General features: G+C 35.7%; 2 protein-coding genes across 3 annotated transcripts; one reads left to right on the plus strand and one right to left on the minus strand.

Annotated features, from left to right (window-relative positions):
* The first annotated feature begins 1,347 nt into the window (after positions 1–1,347).
* On the plus strand, positions 1,348–11,371 carry LOC114249335 (neurochondrin homolog). Of its 2 annotated transcripts, XM_089738463.1 has the most exons (5): positions 1,355–1,707; positions 5,855–6,029; positions 7,674–7,758; positions 9,007–9,229; positions 10,331–11,371. In XM_089738463.1, the coding sequence occupies exons 1-5, from the start codon at positions 1,597–1,599 to the stop codon at positions 10,496–10,498; spliced, it is 762 nt and encodes a 253-aa protein (XP_089594589.1). In that variant the 5' UTR covers positions 1,355–1,596; the 3' UTR covers positions 10,499–11,371. The 2 variants fall into 2 exon arrangements, with proteins under 2 accessions (XP_028038659.2, XP_089594589.1); XM_028182858.2 differs by lacking the exons at positions 5,855–6,029; positions 7,674–7,758; positions 9,007–9,229; positions 10,331–11,371 and adding an exon at positions 1,939–4,545 and having other exon boundaries at positions 1,348–1,707.
* mRpL11 (mitochondrial ribosomal protein L11) lies at positions 10,247–13,567 on the minus strand. The gene is made up of 4 exons (XM_028182859.2): positions 13,296–13,567; positions 13,040–13,229; positions 12,202–12,368; positions 10,247–11,558 (listed from the first exon to the last, which is right to left on the minus strand). Exons 1-4 carry the CDS (start codon positions 13,428–13,430, stop codon positions 11,460–11,462), a joined length of 591 nt encoding a protein of 196 aa, XP_028038660.2. The 5' UTR covers positions 13,431–13,567; the 3' UTR covers positions 10,247–11,459.
* Positions 13,568–16,230: the final 2,663 nt, after the last annotated feature.

A 16,230-nucleotide genomic window follows, 5' to 3' on the forward strand; every position in this document is an offset into this window, starting at 1 on the left:
CACTAATTATTCACTAATACCATAGATTAAACACTAACTAAACTAAACTTGTTCTTTTAATTACGATTTAACAGGTTAAATATTAAGTGTATATATTATCTATGTTCACACTACATAGGTACTCTTAAATTTTGGAATGATTCTATTTGTACCTTAGATAATCAGCTCAAGCACTCAACAAAATGTTTACGGGCGTCAGCCACTAGATGGCTTCGCTTCGATTAGTTTCTCATTGCTCCTGTTGATGGCAGTAACATACTAATTAACCTATATTTTATTTTAATAAAGGATTTTGTAATTTTAAAATACCACATATTGATAAAATTTAATCAATTTGTGTAAAACAAATAAAGACTTGTATAATTTATTATTTTTTGTCTATAATTATACAATAATTAAATGCCTTAACTTTAACAACATATAAGCTTAGGAGCATCCGCTACAAAATGTCGATAGTTTCCATACAAAAAAAATAATTGTTTTAAAGTATCGCCCTGATTTCGGCTCAATGAATTTGGCCCCCCTTTTTTTATTTTCGGATTTTTTTATTTTTTATTATTTGTTTGTCGTTTGTTCGTTAATGCTCGAATGTAAAAATTGGTTGTTCGTCTTTTATTTATTTATAATTAATTAAACAAATGATCACCATTAAGTGGGCCCCCTTTTACTAGATATCTTTATTTTTATCGCTCAGATTAGTTAATAAATTGGAAATATAATTGTTTTTATGATCGAACAATCACCAATAGTCGTCGAACAAACTATAATTGATCCAAATTAGCTAATCTGAGCGATAAAAATAAAGATATCTAGTAAGGGGAGCCCACTTAAGGGTAATCATTTGTTTGATTAATTATAACTAAATAAAAGACGAACAAACAATTTTTACATTCGAACATTAACGAACAAACGACGAACAAATCCACGATCTAGAAATCTTTTTTGCCACGTACCATCCGGCTATGGAATGAGCTCCCCTCCACGGTGTTTCCCGAGCGCTATGACATGTCCTTCTTCAAACGAGGCTTGTGGAGAGTATTAAACGGTAGACAGCGGCTTGGCTCTGCCCTTGGCATTGCTGACGTCCATGAGCGACGGTAACCACTTACCATCAGGTGGGCCGTATGCTCGTCTGCCTATACGGCAATAAAAAAAAAGAAAAAAATTTAAAATTTAAAAAATCCGAAAATCTAAAAAAGAGGGGCCAAATTCAGTGAGCCCCTGATTTCTACGTCACACTCTCCAAGGTCACATTGTGTGATTTATTTGCTGTCACTGCCATCTGTTGGCAAGCAATGTTGAAAACACAATGACGGCAAAATGCTATTAATATGTTTTAGTGTGATCACTAGATGGCGTATCCACGAGTTTTTTTGCTTACAAAATTTAACAAATTACCTATTTACCAAATATAATGTAAATAACAGAATATTATCTTAGAATTTGTAAATTTATTTCAAATGTTTCTGTTGTTTTTTGTCATAAATATTACAATTTCGTTTGCCTAAGTACTCAACATTACGTCACGTTTGTGACGTCAAGGACAAGTGTTTTTCCTTTTATTCGTTGATTTTACATTTTGCTGCGTAACAAATTATGGCAAATAGTGGATATTTTGACGAAAATAGTGATGTTTCTGCTATACTATTCGATTTAGATAACACTTTAATACAAACAAGAAAAGGAGATACTAAAGCTTGTAATAAGGTGTGTATATTTTGATATTTAGTATTCTTTCACTTTGACATTGCCACGGTCATGGAAGCATGGGTATAGGTGATTGACAAAATGAATACTGTCAGTCTCATTTTACGCGCTAAGTAGTATTTGACGATTTTGATTCATTTAATATACCAAAGGCTTACCTTTAGAGCTCACTTCAGAACCACTGCTGCATGCATAGCATGTAGATATTAATGTAGATCATTTACGTTCCAGTGAGCTATAATTAGAATAACATAGTAAGAGAACGTGAGCTCGACGTCCAGATTTAGCTATTTTGGAAGAGAACACACTCTAATTATAAACGTGATGTGGATCGAGTCGCTGTTTGAACGATCCGACTGCGATTCCGCGCACTCAGTGGAGCCCTATTGCGTTTTGTGAGCGTGTCGTGTGTTAGTGACAATGGGTGATGTATCAGAACCAATCAAGAAATGCATACTCATCTTAAAAAATGCAAGAAGCGACACCGAAAAATTTGCTGCCCTGTTTATGGTGACAAAACTGGTAAAAAGCAAGGACTGCAATTCTACAGCGAAGAAAGCACTTTTTGAAGCCATCGGATTTCAATTCCTCAAGAAGTTGTTGACAAGCAACAGTGTAGAAGATGATTGCCCTCCGTCTGTATATAAATCGGTGGCATTATCTGTACTCACCAACTTCTGTAATGAACCTGAACTTGCAACCCATCCAGAAATGCTGGCAAACATACCAGTATTCCTTGATATAGTACAAACATCAGATAATGATGACTACGATGATAACCTTATCATTATTAGTGAAGCGTACACCTGCCTACAATGCATAGCTGAACATGAAACTGGCCAAAGAGCTCTTATTGATGTTGGTGCTATAAAGAAAATGTCTGAAATCTACTCTCACCAAAGTTTCCAGACAGATGAAGCACTAAATATTCTTGTGAAATTGGTTAGCCGTTATGGGCCTGCTGCGTGGGAAGCGATCCTAAACCATTCCATGCATTGGTAAACAAAATTGCTTTAGATTTTGCAACAGATCAGTCGGAGAGGAAATTTGAATTAGCCACAGTACTTAGTGCACTCTTGTACAGTTGCAATAAATCTACCGTTTTGCCTGGATCATCAGATGAAACATGGCCTCAAAGTATCTACAAAGCTCTTCATGATATTCTCACAAGTAAAATAGGTAAAAATCAGAGAGATCCTGCTTTGAAGTTAGCTGCCAACATTGTTGATCTGCTTGGTATAGAATGGACTTTTAATGATGAAGAAAATCCTAAGAAATTCTTCCTACTTCTTTTACAACTTTGCGCCATTGAAGTAAGAATGCAATTGGAAGATAGAAGCTTCAAGCAAGCATTTGCTAATGGAGAATTAGTAACTGCCTGTTTCATTGTCCTGGAATTGTCTATCAACTACATGGCTACTGATCAATTGGACTTGGAGCAAAAAGAAAAACAATCTGTTTACACTAGCTTAAAAGGAGCATTCAATGCTGTAGTTTCATTACTGACAAAAGTGTCGAATGATAAAAACAAGGATAAACTTCCAGAATCTGAAAAAATATTTGTTGGAGCAATGGTTAGAGTGCTGTTTGCCTGGATAGCTCAAGAGACAACAGCAATGAGAGAACAAATCTACGCTTTACTGCCTTTTATGTTTTCCCTTGCCAATGATTCGTTTCATGCATACAGATCGAGAAAACTCGCTGAGAAAAATAAATCTGAAGGTGAACCCTTAGATGATAACTCAGGACTCATGGGCCAAATAGATTTACTTCGTCTGATGCTACCAGCACTTTGTCACTTAGCTGTTGAAGATAAAGCCCGAGATATCATGTTTAACCTAAAACAGGAAGACATCTTATATGAAGCTATGAATTTCCACTGGTCTATTGTGCATTATAAGAAACCTCCTATTCCTAAGTCAGAAAGAGGCAAAGCTAGGACTCAACCAGAGCCAGAACTGGATCCCAAGTTATTGGAAGATATGAAGGATTCAAGAGCTGCCATGGTTAGCCTGTGCAACATTTTCATGAACCTGACAGTGTTAGCCCCTAAAATTGTTGACAATAGCATGCTGTTTAACACTCTACTCAAATTCATTTTCAACAATTTACCAGAGTTGAAGGATATCCCTGAAAATCTTGTCTTACATGGACACTTGGCAGTACTGGGATTACTTTTGTTCAAACAACAAGCAAACAAAGTGAAAAAGAATGATTTTTCAATTTGTAGATACATTCAATCAACTATCAGGTTCCTTTGGGATGCATACAATGTAGATGAATCAAATGATCCGACTGCTTTAGTTGTGTCCATGAGCTATAAGGAACACTGGAATGAAATTGCAGATTTATGGTTCCTAGGAATGCAGACAATGAGTGGAGTATTAACTATAGTTCCTTGGATATCAGAATTTGCGATTGAAAGTGGTTGGGCCGGTGGAATAATTGAAATGCTTGTCAAAGTTAAGATTGGTACACTGGCTCCAAACGTTAAGTCAGCCTTTGAAGATTTTCTTTGTAGATTAGTTGACTCAAACGAAAGTGTTATACCAGTCCTCAAAAAAGCAGGTGCCCTAAAAATGTGTCGGAATCATCGACTAATGGATCTTGGCAAGAAATTATTTGGTGACTAAGCAATTTATTTAATAAAATTTTACTTTTCGTAGAAAGGTAACAATGTTGTATTCAGTATTTACTTCTAAACAGTTCATTTTCAATAAGTCAACATAATCCAGTTTTGAGTCACTTGTCAATGTGCATTATGTGTGAAACATATTACATTTAATAACTAACTGAAAATATTGTTTTGTATTTTTGAAATAAAAACTTTAAACGCAATTCCAAGCTTGTTTTCATTGCATTCATGAAGTTCGCGCCTTAAAATACATATAAAAAATATATACAGATATACAATCACTGTAAACACTAGAGTATCAGTTTTCAACTGCGAACCTTTGCCAACCAAACTTCAGGTGAGTGAACACCCAGACAACGGTCGTTAACCCCATGCTATTTCAGGACTACAGACACTTCTGTGTAAGCAAACACACTACACGAACCACATAATACTTCATAACAAAGATTCGTCTTCTATGTCACATAAAAATAAAATATTAAAACCAAAATACATAAATAAAAAAAATTGTACTATTCTAGCATGAAAAGAAAATTATGTTAACATTTTCTGAAGGACACGATTACGGCTAAGCGGGGGCTCAATTACGACCCTGGTATTGTTTATTTTCATGGTCATAAATTTTGCCGTATGCTGGTTTGGCCTATAAAACAAATAATTAAAAACTACATTTGATAGCTTCCGACATAAGAAAATGTATATTTTTGTCTGGTTGTTTATTTGTGTTCAATGCGTTCGCATTTTCATTATCCCATTAAATAGAAGCTTTGTACAGTTGGAAGATAACATGTTTTTTGCATATCTTCCATAGCACCATCCGTATACAATATGTACATACAGCTCGTAAGTTGTTCAAGCTAATAGGTAATTCAGTATTGAATAGAAGTTTTGCAAATATTTTAACGTTTAGAAAAAGACTACTAAAATACCAAAATATTCCATAAATAGTCTTTTTATTTATTTATTTTATTGCCTAGATGCGTGGACGAGCTCACAGCCCACCTGGTGTTAAGTGGTTACTGGAGCCCATAGACATCCACAACGTAAATGCGCCACCCACCTTGAGATACAAGTTCTAAGGTCTCAAGTACAGTTACAACGGCTGCCCCACCCTTCAAACCGAAACGCATTACTGCTTCACGGCAGAAATAGGCAGGGTGGTGGTACCCACCCGCGCGGACTCACAAGAGGTCCTACCACCAATAAGTACGCAAATTATAATTTTGCGGGTTTCATTTTTATTACACGATGTTATTCCTTCACCGTGGAAGTCAATCGTGAACATTTGTTGAGTACGTATTTCATTAGAAAAATTGGTACCCGCCTGCGGGATTCGAACACCGGTGCATCGCTTCAACACGAATGCACCGGACGTCTTATCCGTTAGGCCACGACGAGTCTGAATAGATAAGGCCCAATTATACTGATAAAGATGTTTAACGTATGGTGTTTAATTATAGGACTAGTGTGTTTTAACATGTTTCTCATAATTTTCGTAACAAAAATATGCAGCTCGTGGAACTACTGCAACATGAATATGGCCTTCCCAAAGACATGGCTGTGGAGAGCGGTTCCACATTCCTACGCGCCTTCAGGGCTCGACCTGATGACGAATCGTACGCATTGCACGAATGGCCAGCGCATCTATGGCGTAACTGCTTACCAAAAAACTACAAACACATCGCCAGTAAGTATATAAAGTTGAAGACTTTCTGTTTGTCATCCTCGTTTTGGTTAAATGACTTTCACTAAATAAGGTCTTCTCTGAATTAGTCTACGTCGGTAAAACGTTAGCGTTTGGTACTTGGCGCATCGCCCAGAATGTGCATGTTGTGCTAATTGCACGTAATGTTCGAACTACAGTAGGTAGGTGCAAATCTAATTTAGATACTTATCGATATTTTCACACGAGTTCCTTGTCGCGTTACGGAGTACTGCCCGCTCTATTTGTCACATACGAAAGAATAATCATAAAGTTAATCGGATTCAACGTAAATAAATTGTGAGTCCGCACGGGTAGGTACCACGACCCTGCCTATTTCTGCCGTAGTAATGCGTTGAAGGGTGGGGCAGCCGTTGTAACTATACTGAGACCTTAGAACTCATATATCAAGGTTGGTGGCGGCATGATGTAATTGTCTATGGGATTTAATAACCACTTAACACCAGGTGGACTGTGAGCTCTAAATCCATTTAAGCAATAAAAAATTAAATAAAAATCCTGTATTCTAAATAATTATTAAGGACTCCATTATAATGCCTCAATCACTACCGGTTACTTTGCAAAATGGTAATGGTGAACAATGATAGGATAGTAAAGGTGCTGTAGTCATGAACCTCTACAAGATCTTTAGCCAGAGAGCCAACATATGCAGCATGCATCAAGATAGTCCAAAGTTTCTTTTTTCTCCCACTTATCATCAAAATCTCAGTGCTTGCTGTTATTCAAATGAAATAATATTATTGTTTACATTACTAAAAAACAAGATATTCTATATCAATATTTAAAATTACTATAACCGGAAGAAAACATGAGTATTACTGAGCACCGACCAAACAAGTATATAGTACTGTTGCTGAGCACAATTTCAATAATCTTCAATAATATAATTAACAATAATTAACCTTTGAAACGTTAGTTATGAAAATTAGGAATTACGAGGCGTTTCCCTAGCCGAGATTATAATCATTCATCTTAAAAATGTAACGATACGTGAATGGGAGTGACGTGTAATATTAAATCAGGATCGAATATACATTTATATTTTTTAGAACGTCTTACAAACGTTCTTGAATAAACATCGTAGGTTTTTCAAAATATATATTATCACTTTTACAATCATTCCAAAAGCGAATCATGTTTGAATGAATAGGTATGATAGGTAGGTACATAATATGATCTTAAATATATACTAGTGTCAGGATAGAGTTCAATTTACCAACGAGCACTCACAAGAAAGAGTCCAAAGACAACCTGAATTAAAAAAAGGTTGATGTCCTATAAAATAAAATTCAGGGTGGTGCAATATACCTGGACATTATGACGTCATCAACGTCATCAACCCGGTCTTCCACCGCTGGAGATAGGCCTCTCCTAATTTAAACAACTGAGCTTCGGTTCTCCTCGTCCTTTTCTCGTCTGTCGCCCATATATTAATAACACGACCCAGTAAATTTGATAGCCTCCTCTTTTTAAGATTCTCGATTTATTGTGCTAAGACGCGAAATCAATTTTGTTAACGTACCTAATTGGTGCTACTGACAGTTATTATTACCATCACGTTGTATTGAAAAGGTTTAGATTCACTTACGAAATGATTTTCTTCCTCAGAAAGTGTGTCTACCGAATGGCTAAGGCTAAGATTTCGGTATTTGGCTCTCACAAATGACGTAATACATTTACTCGAAACATTGCGGTGAGTTTGAATTGTTTTAATTAAAAATATTTATATTATGCAGAAATAATAATAATACAAATAATATTTCTACATGATATAATATTGAGAACATTGGTATTTTGAACAAGACAGTTACTTTGTTTTTATATAGAATTGAAAGAATTTTATAAAAAAACAAAGAAGTTTAATAATAGCAGAATGTTCTGTTTATACAATTACATCAATTTAATCTTCAATAATGGAGTAAATAAAATTTAAGAAGTTCGCGCTCACCTACCGCCGTCTGCTATTATCATTATCGTGCATGGTGTTATGTGGTAAAACAAAATATCGTTTTTTATTTATTTCTCATCTGGAACATTCAATGACTCTCACACATCTATTGCTCACATCATCAAACCTAATGATTTCATGTTTTTTTTCTGTTCTTCTAGATCGTTATTGGCTATGCATGCCACATAAGACCAGCGCCACATTGATTTATAGAATGTGACAAATTTAAAGTTAGCGCCAAATGGTTGTGAAGGCACCTTGCCCTATGTAAAAATTAAACGAAAATATTTTATGGCAATCGTAGATTCGTGTCTTTGCAGCTGTGGTGCTAGCTTTGAGCGCATGTTGCTAATAAATTACTTGTTTTTCAACAGTTCAGTTGTCGCTCAACGAGTGACTAAACTCGGGGCGCTGCGTGCATAACACGTAGGTTTGATTATATTTGTAATATGAGGAAGTGCCACATGGAGAAGGTAATACCGTTACCTCAAAACCTTGATTAAGGCGAACCATGGAGATAACTTTACTAGAGCGTTTTTTTTTCTTGTTAAATGGTTTTAATCATTTTATAACACAGTTTCAAGTAAAAAGAGTCTCCATTGTTCTAATTAAAGCCTATAAATAGCGCATTGTTGAATTAATAAAGCATTTTAAAGAAATTCACAATTCAGCTCAACATAGTGCTAAATTATATTTAAGGACGTAACAAGAATGCAAATTATATGTGAATATCAATTAATATAATACATATAAATTGTATGCAAATAACAAATCACAATTCTCTTGCACGATTTTAACCCTTTTAACATAATTTGTAGAATTTAAATAACTCACAGACGATAAAGTTACCTTTATATTTAGTCGAATTAAAATGAAAAAATCGAAAAGGATCATATCGTGCAGGACGATTTGACTTTTGTTGTGTAATGTGCTGAATTACAGCATAAGTCAGAGCAGGTAATAACAAATGGCTGCTCAATAAATGTGGCACAGGGAGGATTATCTTCTCGGTCTGATCACGAACGGACCATCGCGAGCTCAATGGCAGAAAATCGAACGCCTCGGGCTTCGCAAATACTTCGACTGCGTCCTCGTATCCGGGGACCTGCCCTGGGAGAAACCTGATCAACACATCTTCCACGAAGCATGCAAACTTCTTAACGTTGAGCCCCGTAACTGCATTATGGTTGGAGATAAACTGGAAACTGATATCAAGGTATACATTAAACTTTTTAATACGCTTTCATTAGCTTTAGACGTATGTAACGGAATCTTTGAACATAATTTTAACCCCCTTCAAAACGTCGGATTAACTCGAAAGGTATACTTATTAAGGACCGATGACAACTCAACATTAAAAAAATATTTAAATAATTGAAATTCAACTAAAAAATTAAAAATAAATAAGAGTATAAAAAAACAAAAAATATACGCTTTTATAGAAAATCCCACTAACAAACAGAAAATAAATCTTAATAAATTTGAATTAAAAATAGTGTAAGAAAAAATGATTTTATTGTAAAAAAAGCGTGGAATGAATGAAAGATTACTGGTGGCTCGGAGGCCTTTCCAGTTTCACTCAGTGAAACTCAGCCAAGAGGAGTGGGATTTGCTAATCCGAGCGCCACCCAAGGAGACCTAACAGCTCAAAGGCAGCTGCTTCGCGAATGCATCTACTATCGGCTTGGAATCGCGACCCGCTGAGAAAATCCAGCGAGAAACTCAGCGGGCTGATGTATGGGTTAAGTTGCACGTTGAACTCTTTGCCGAGTTCGACGAAGCATTAAACTTCCTACATACAAGAACCTATGAGGTTATAATCAGCAGATTATCATAGTCGTATCGGTTCCGATAACTGATGCTGCAATCGGGATTTCAATTCTTACTGTTGTGGAACTGCTACGCCGCAATTAATAACTTTTAAAAATAATTGAAGTTATACTTCTTTAGGTGCGTTATGAAAAATTTATGCGAGTGAAATTTTACGATGCGCGCACATCGTGACACAAAATTAACAGAATGAAGTTGCCCACTAAATCGCTCATTACAATACGACCGACGTAACTTAGCGTGTCTGAATATAGCCGCAGGTGAACTTTCCGAACCGTACCGAGAATTACCGAATTTATACGATGTCAAGAAAAGGGATGTCCAATATGCGTGTTTGAGGATGTTGTTTAATCGATTTGTTTTCAAATTGATTAAAATTTAAATAAATAAAAAAGAAATTAATAAAAATAAAGTATAACTTCTTACGCGCGTACATAAGTACACGCACCATTTTTTTTTGTTAATACAATATTTTATTAAATCACAGGGTGGAAAAGAAGCAGAACTAGCAGCAACCGTTTGGATCCCATTGCAAAAGGATGAAGAAATATCAGACCTACCAGACATTACGATAGACAATGTAACCGAACTACCAGAAGTCTTGCCAAATTCTCCTAAACTCAAACGATCAACAAATATGTCTGATGACTGTTAGGTCTGAAGTCTTTTTTTTCTACACACTATATGCATTGCGCCTTGATTCGCTCTTATCGGACATTATACAGTATCTCAAGTACAAAACTTTATTTGCAGTACAAATGTAGATTAAGTATTTGTAAATATATGTATCGTTTCACACCCAACAATGTCTTATAAGTAGTTGTTATATTTATTGTGTGTTTTTAATGTTGTTTGTTAAAAAGTGCTAGAAGCCTGATTTCTAATTAGAAATAGAGAAGCTATTATTTTAAGATGATGTTATCGTAGTAAGTAATTCTATATTTTTTTACAAATTAACTATTTTTATTAAACTTGGTGGTACCCTTTGGCATCCTACGATGAGACTGTCTTGTGTGATACTGTACTAATAATTATTCGTTTGAATTTATTAGAATTATTAAAATGCTATTTTATGCATGTGGATTAATAGAGTAAAGGTCATCAAACTTTTATTTTATTAGACTAGAGCGATGTAAGGGCTCAATTTATTTTTGTAGTCTTTCACTAATAGATCTAATATTTTAATACCATTTTCAAAATAATACATTGTGGGTATCCAATTGAAAAGTGTTTCATACGGGTTTCACAGTAGACACAACGAAACATTTAGTTTCGCTAATAATTAATATTTGTATCTAGTTACATAGATAGATATATTTTTAAATTGTTATGACGTATAATTAGATTGAGTGATCTGGTATTGTTGATTTGGAATAATCTTAAAATGTAGTACACAGGAAGTATACTGTTCCTAGCAATTAGCAAGCAAGCTTTTCTATGTTGTCTTCACCAAATAGTTACTGATCTTTTTCATGATATGGACAAAACACACAAACTATTTTATTCGAATAAAACTATTTTTTTAAAACTTCATTCTTTTTTTTTCTACAATAATATTATCTAAGTCTATCTATACATTTTTAGGCTAAATTCAATTTTATTAACAACAAACTAAACTATGCAGTTCTCAACATTTTAGCTTCACGCTTCTCTTGTAATATTTTCTTTTGTTCTTCGACAATCTTCTTCCTTTCTTCAAGGAATTCACCATATTCCTGAAATAAATTAAGTATTTCAAAGCTTTTAATGTGTTTTTTGAAACAAATTTCAGTTGTTTCATTTATATTTTGAGGTTTACAAGAGCTCAAAAAAATACTTTGTTTTTCTATTGACTTCACTCTATGAATTTATGAACTGCTTATTACACTATTTAAAGTATACCACTACTTAGTCTAGCCTGAGAAATAATCGATCTGGCAGGTAATTTTAAGATGAATTTGTTATTATTAGACCAGTATTCACTTGATAACTAGTATGGAATCTGGTCTCCTACTTCTGCATACTACAACCATACCTAATGTATTTTATAACAAAAATAGGTGGGATATCTATTATAAATAAAAGTGTGGGCCCACACCAGCCTTTTTTTTATTTAATGCTGGATAATCTATTTACGGATACCCAGTCGAGGGGGGTAACTGACCAGATTATGTCGGACTCCAACAACTCCTGAGAGGGAAATGGGGAGGAGGAAGACGGAGGACCGCCTCCAATTCCTCCAGACTACCTCTGAGAAAGGTGCGCGAGGACCCATCCTGCAGAACTTACTACCGAATAAAACCCCATCAAACTCCACCACACCGGGGCCCACACCAGCCTAACCCCATAAAATAATTCAATCTTATATTGCATATTTACCTTGGGATCTAATTCTTTGACTATTTCAATACCACATGTTCTTGCAGTGGCTATCAACATTGTACAAATTTCTTGCAGAGATTTCCACTCTAAAGGAGGATCCTGCTGTTTTATTTTTGCTATTTCATACAAATGCTTCAAAGTTATTTTCCCACTGGTTTCTCTAACTGGAACGCAAAGTGTTTTAAACCTTTAAAAATTGTTAGTATCATATAATTTATCACTTTTATTTGAGAAAAAAATAAAGAGCTAAATTCATCCTGATTTTTAAATGATTTCTAGAAATCAGAATTTAAATAATAATAAAAAAATTACCTAGTTTCAACAAAATGTTTTAAATAATATAATATACCCCAAATTCTTATTAATCCCATACAAGCATAATGTCAATTACATGATAGGCCGTTAATTTTAAAATTCTCTGCTATCATGTTTTCAGATCTCTTTTTGCACTTCCATTTGCATACCATAAAATATTACTTTCCCTATTACTTAATAGATAACCAACCATTCATTCAGTGTATTTTAACAGATATGTGGACAGTATTAAAAAAGGAGACCTGTCCGACCTATAAAGGCCTTCTTAAAGTTATATATATGCACAGACATCATAATGAAGAAATTAAAATCAATATGGAGAGCATCAAACGGTAGGCAGCGGGTTGGGTCTACCCCTGTAATTTCTGACGTCCGTGAGCGATGTTAACCACTCACCATCAAGTGGGCCATTTATGCCTACAAGGGCATTAAAAAAAACAAAATCAAATCAATATTTCTAAGTTTATGTAATTACTATTTGTCAGACATGTTTAATCGAAGTTTTACTGTATTAACTTACCAGGTTCCATGGCTCCTTTACTTATTCCAGCAGCTTGTTTTAAAAAATATGAAGCCGGTGGTTGATGTATTACAAGATGATAAGAACGATCTGAATTAACTTTCACTCTTGTTGGTAAAGGTATTCCTTGCTTAATGTTAGCAGTCTTCTCATTAAAATCTTTACAGAAAGCGGCTATATTGATATTCCTCTAGAACATAAGTCTAAGTAATTAATACAGAACTTACCAGAAAGATATATAAACATTCTTACTTACTTGACCCAGCATAGGGCCTAGAGGCGGACCAGCTGCAGCCATACCAGCTGGAATATTGGTCCTCATTTTTGAACTATGATCGATTTTTTCAGCCACCTTTCTCATGGATTTCAATCGAGCTACCGATTTAGACATTTTATTATAATTTCAAGTAATGTTTTGAGACGAATTGTCCAATCAAAAGTATTTAAGTTAGGCTGTCATTTAAATATTTTTCTCTTAAAAATAGTTCTTCTCTTCAACTTGCATTAAATTCAATAATTTGTTGTATTTCCTCTTGAAAGTTTTTAGGTTATTGTATTTTTTTTTCGCACCTTCATTATGCAGGCAAAAGAAATCTAATCGAAATAGCTAAAATTTTATAAAAAAGGTCCGGAAGTCAAATTAATAAAAATTAAATGAGATGAGAAAAAAATCCATGTAATAGTATATTATTTAAACTACATTGGATATATCCTATTGGATGAGATGAAATACATAACTACTCGGTGGGAAATTATTAGTGGGAAGAGCTCGATAAGCCTTCTAAGTTTTACTTTTTCACACATGCTCAATAGGTAGTTAATACTTCTTCATATGAGTCAACAACTTCATTTCTGATCATCCTCTCTAGTTTGCTTATTATTAATTAATTAATTATTATTTTATCATCCAATGCATAACTCCTCTCTACGTGTCTCTATTTTCGGCAGTCCTTAGTGCTTCAGTGTGCTTAGTGCGATTTTTTTATCTTCTGGATCGCGTAAAAGATAACTATAATTTGCATGGAGGTGGAACAGCGCCCCTACGTTTGCCGCTAGGTATGGTATAGGCATTCAGTTAAGTGATACTATAAATTTTGACCATAGGGTGGAAGATCGATCTCATGGTCTTTTCCCGTCTACACGTCTACAAGTCCTACTACCTTTAGCTCTTCGAGGCTGTCAGAACTCCTGCGAGCAATGTGTTTGTCATTAAGCCACTCTTAAGGCCGGTCCCAATATCGGATCCTTGATCGGGAGATCGGTTCAATCGGAGTTCGAAAACGATCTCCCGATTGATGAACTGAAGATTGACTATATCATATTATGAATTGAAACCTAGTGTTTTGCCAAAAACCAAAACATCTATATCACAGACGATCCATTTCAACATATTTATGATATTTTAGTACCTAATGTATATAACTGACAACTTAATGAGTAATAAGTATCTAGTTTATAAAAATACTTTTGTATCAGCCACAGCTCAGTTTCACTAAAAATTCTCGCAAGCTTGAGATGCTGTAAACGGATACACTGCCATGCAACAGATCTAAATGATACCTATTTTTACTTTTATTAAAGGATAAAGTTCAAAATTGTTTGAATATTCCTAAAAGAAATTTAGGTACTTGTTATTGGTTTAAATGTAATTTATGTAATGCCTTTAAGAAACTAGTTTTCTACCTGCGGCTTTGTCTGCATAGACCAATCTTTATGCTCAGCAGTAATGAAAACTATATACATAGTCTAAATTATTTCCCATGCTTCAAATTACCTAGTCAGGTCATAAATTCTGTCACATGTTTAATGTAAAGTAATTGAAACAAGTTTATTCATTATGTAACCATTCGTATACCAAAATGAACTTAACAAAACATAGATTCTTATGACACTAAAGTTTATTCAAAATGACCTCCGTGATTTTGAATACAGGCCTTCAATCTGCGCGGCCAGTCGTCTATCGCAGCACGAACGAGGTCCATGTCAATATCGGCGGCTGCCTTAATCAAGGATGTCTTGAGTGACTCCAAATTGGGATGAGGCTTTGAGCACGCCTTTTCCTCCAAGTGTTGCCATATCTTGTAATCTAACGGATTCAAATCTGGACTGGAGGAGGGCCAGTCTTCGTGCCGGATGAAGTCGATTTCACGCGCCGCCAGCCAGTCTTGTGTGCTATTCGCTCTGTGAACTGGCGCCGAATCTAGTTGGAATACCCAGTGCCTGTTATTGATCATGGTATGAGAAACAGGTTCCATAAGGTTCGTCAGGACTGTAGGTTGATACACAACTGCATTCGTTTTTACACCTTTCTCACAAAATGTACCTCTGTTAAGCCCCAATAAGAAACTCCCAACCATACCATGAGCGAGGATGGAAAATAACCTCGTTGGACACGCGGAATACGGTTGCTCGCTTCTTCACTACTGTGTGCGTACACCTTATCATTTTGTTTGTTGTAGCTCTCTTCTACGGTAAAAATTTTTTCATCCGAAAAAAGAATTTCCCGATATTTTTTTCCCGCGTACCGCTTCAACAAAGTGCGGCATCTCTTCAGTCTCAGGTCCATTAGACGAGCATTCAAACGATGTCCTGTTTTTCTTCGATATGCCCGAAGCCCTAAGTCTTCATTTAATACCCTTTTCACCGTGGTTCTGCTTAATCCCATCTAAAGGGCCAACAGTTTCTACTTACGTTTGGGATTTCTTTGAATTCGCGCCTTCACAGCTTTTTTTTTTTTTTTTTCCTACCTAACCTGATAGCCTTGAGAGGCTATGTCAGCGTAACCCTAACTTTAGTAGGTGAGCTCACGGGGCTCAACCTGACGATGTTGCTAACACGAACCCTAGCAAGAGCCGTGCTTCGCAGAATCTACCACCGGATCGGAAACGCGACCCACTGAGAAGATCCGGCGAGAAACTCAGTGGGCTGTGTCTGAGAGTTAATTTACTCGTCGAGCCCTTCGTCGCAAGCGACGGGTTCGACGAGAACGGTGACCGGTGCTTGAAGTACCTAAAAGCACCGTTAGTGGATCGGGAGGATCCGAGATGACGTGTTTTGGGCGACGTCGACTGCTTTCCATTCTGTCCGCAGGATCGGGAATGTAGTTACCGGCGGCAACGATGAGAGGGTTCTCGTGTCGTGCCGCTTTATCGAAGTGGCGCATGGACGCCGACTGCAGATACTTACTGATG

Source organism: Bombyx mandarina, chromosome 25 (genome assembly GCF_030267445.1).
Source record: "Bombyx mandarina strain Sakado chromosome 25, ASM3026744v2".
Classification (NCBI taxonomy): domain Eukaryota; kingdom Metazoa; phylum Arthropoda; class Insecta; order Lepidoptera; family Bombycidae; genus Bombyx; species Bombyx mandarina.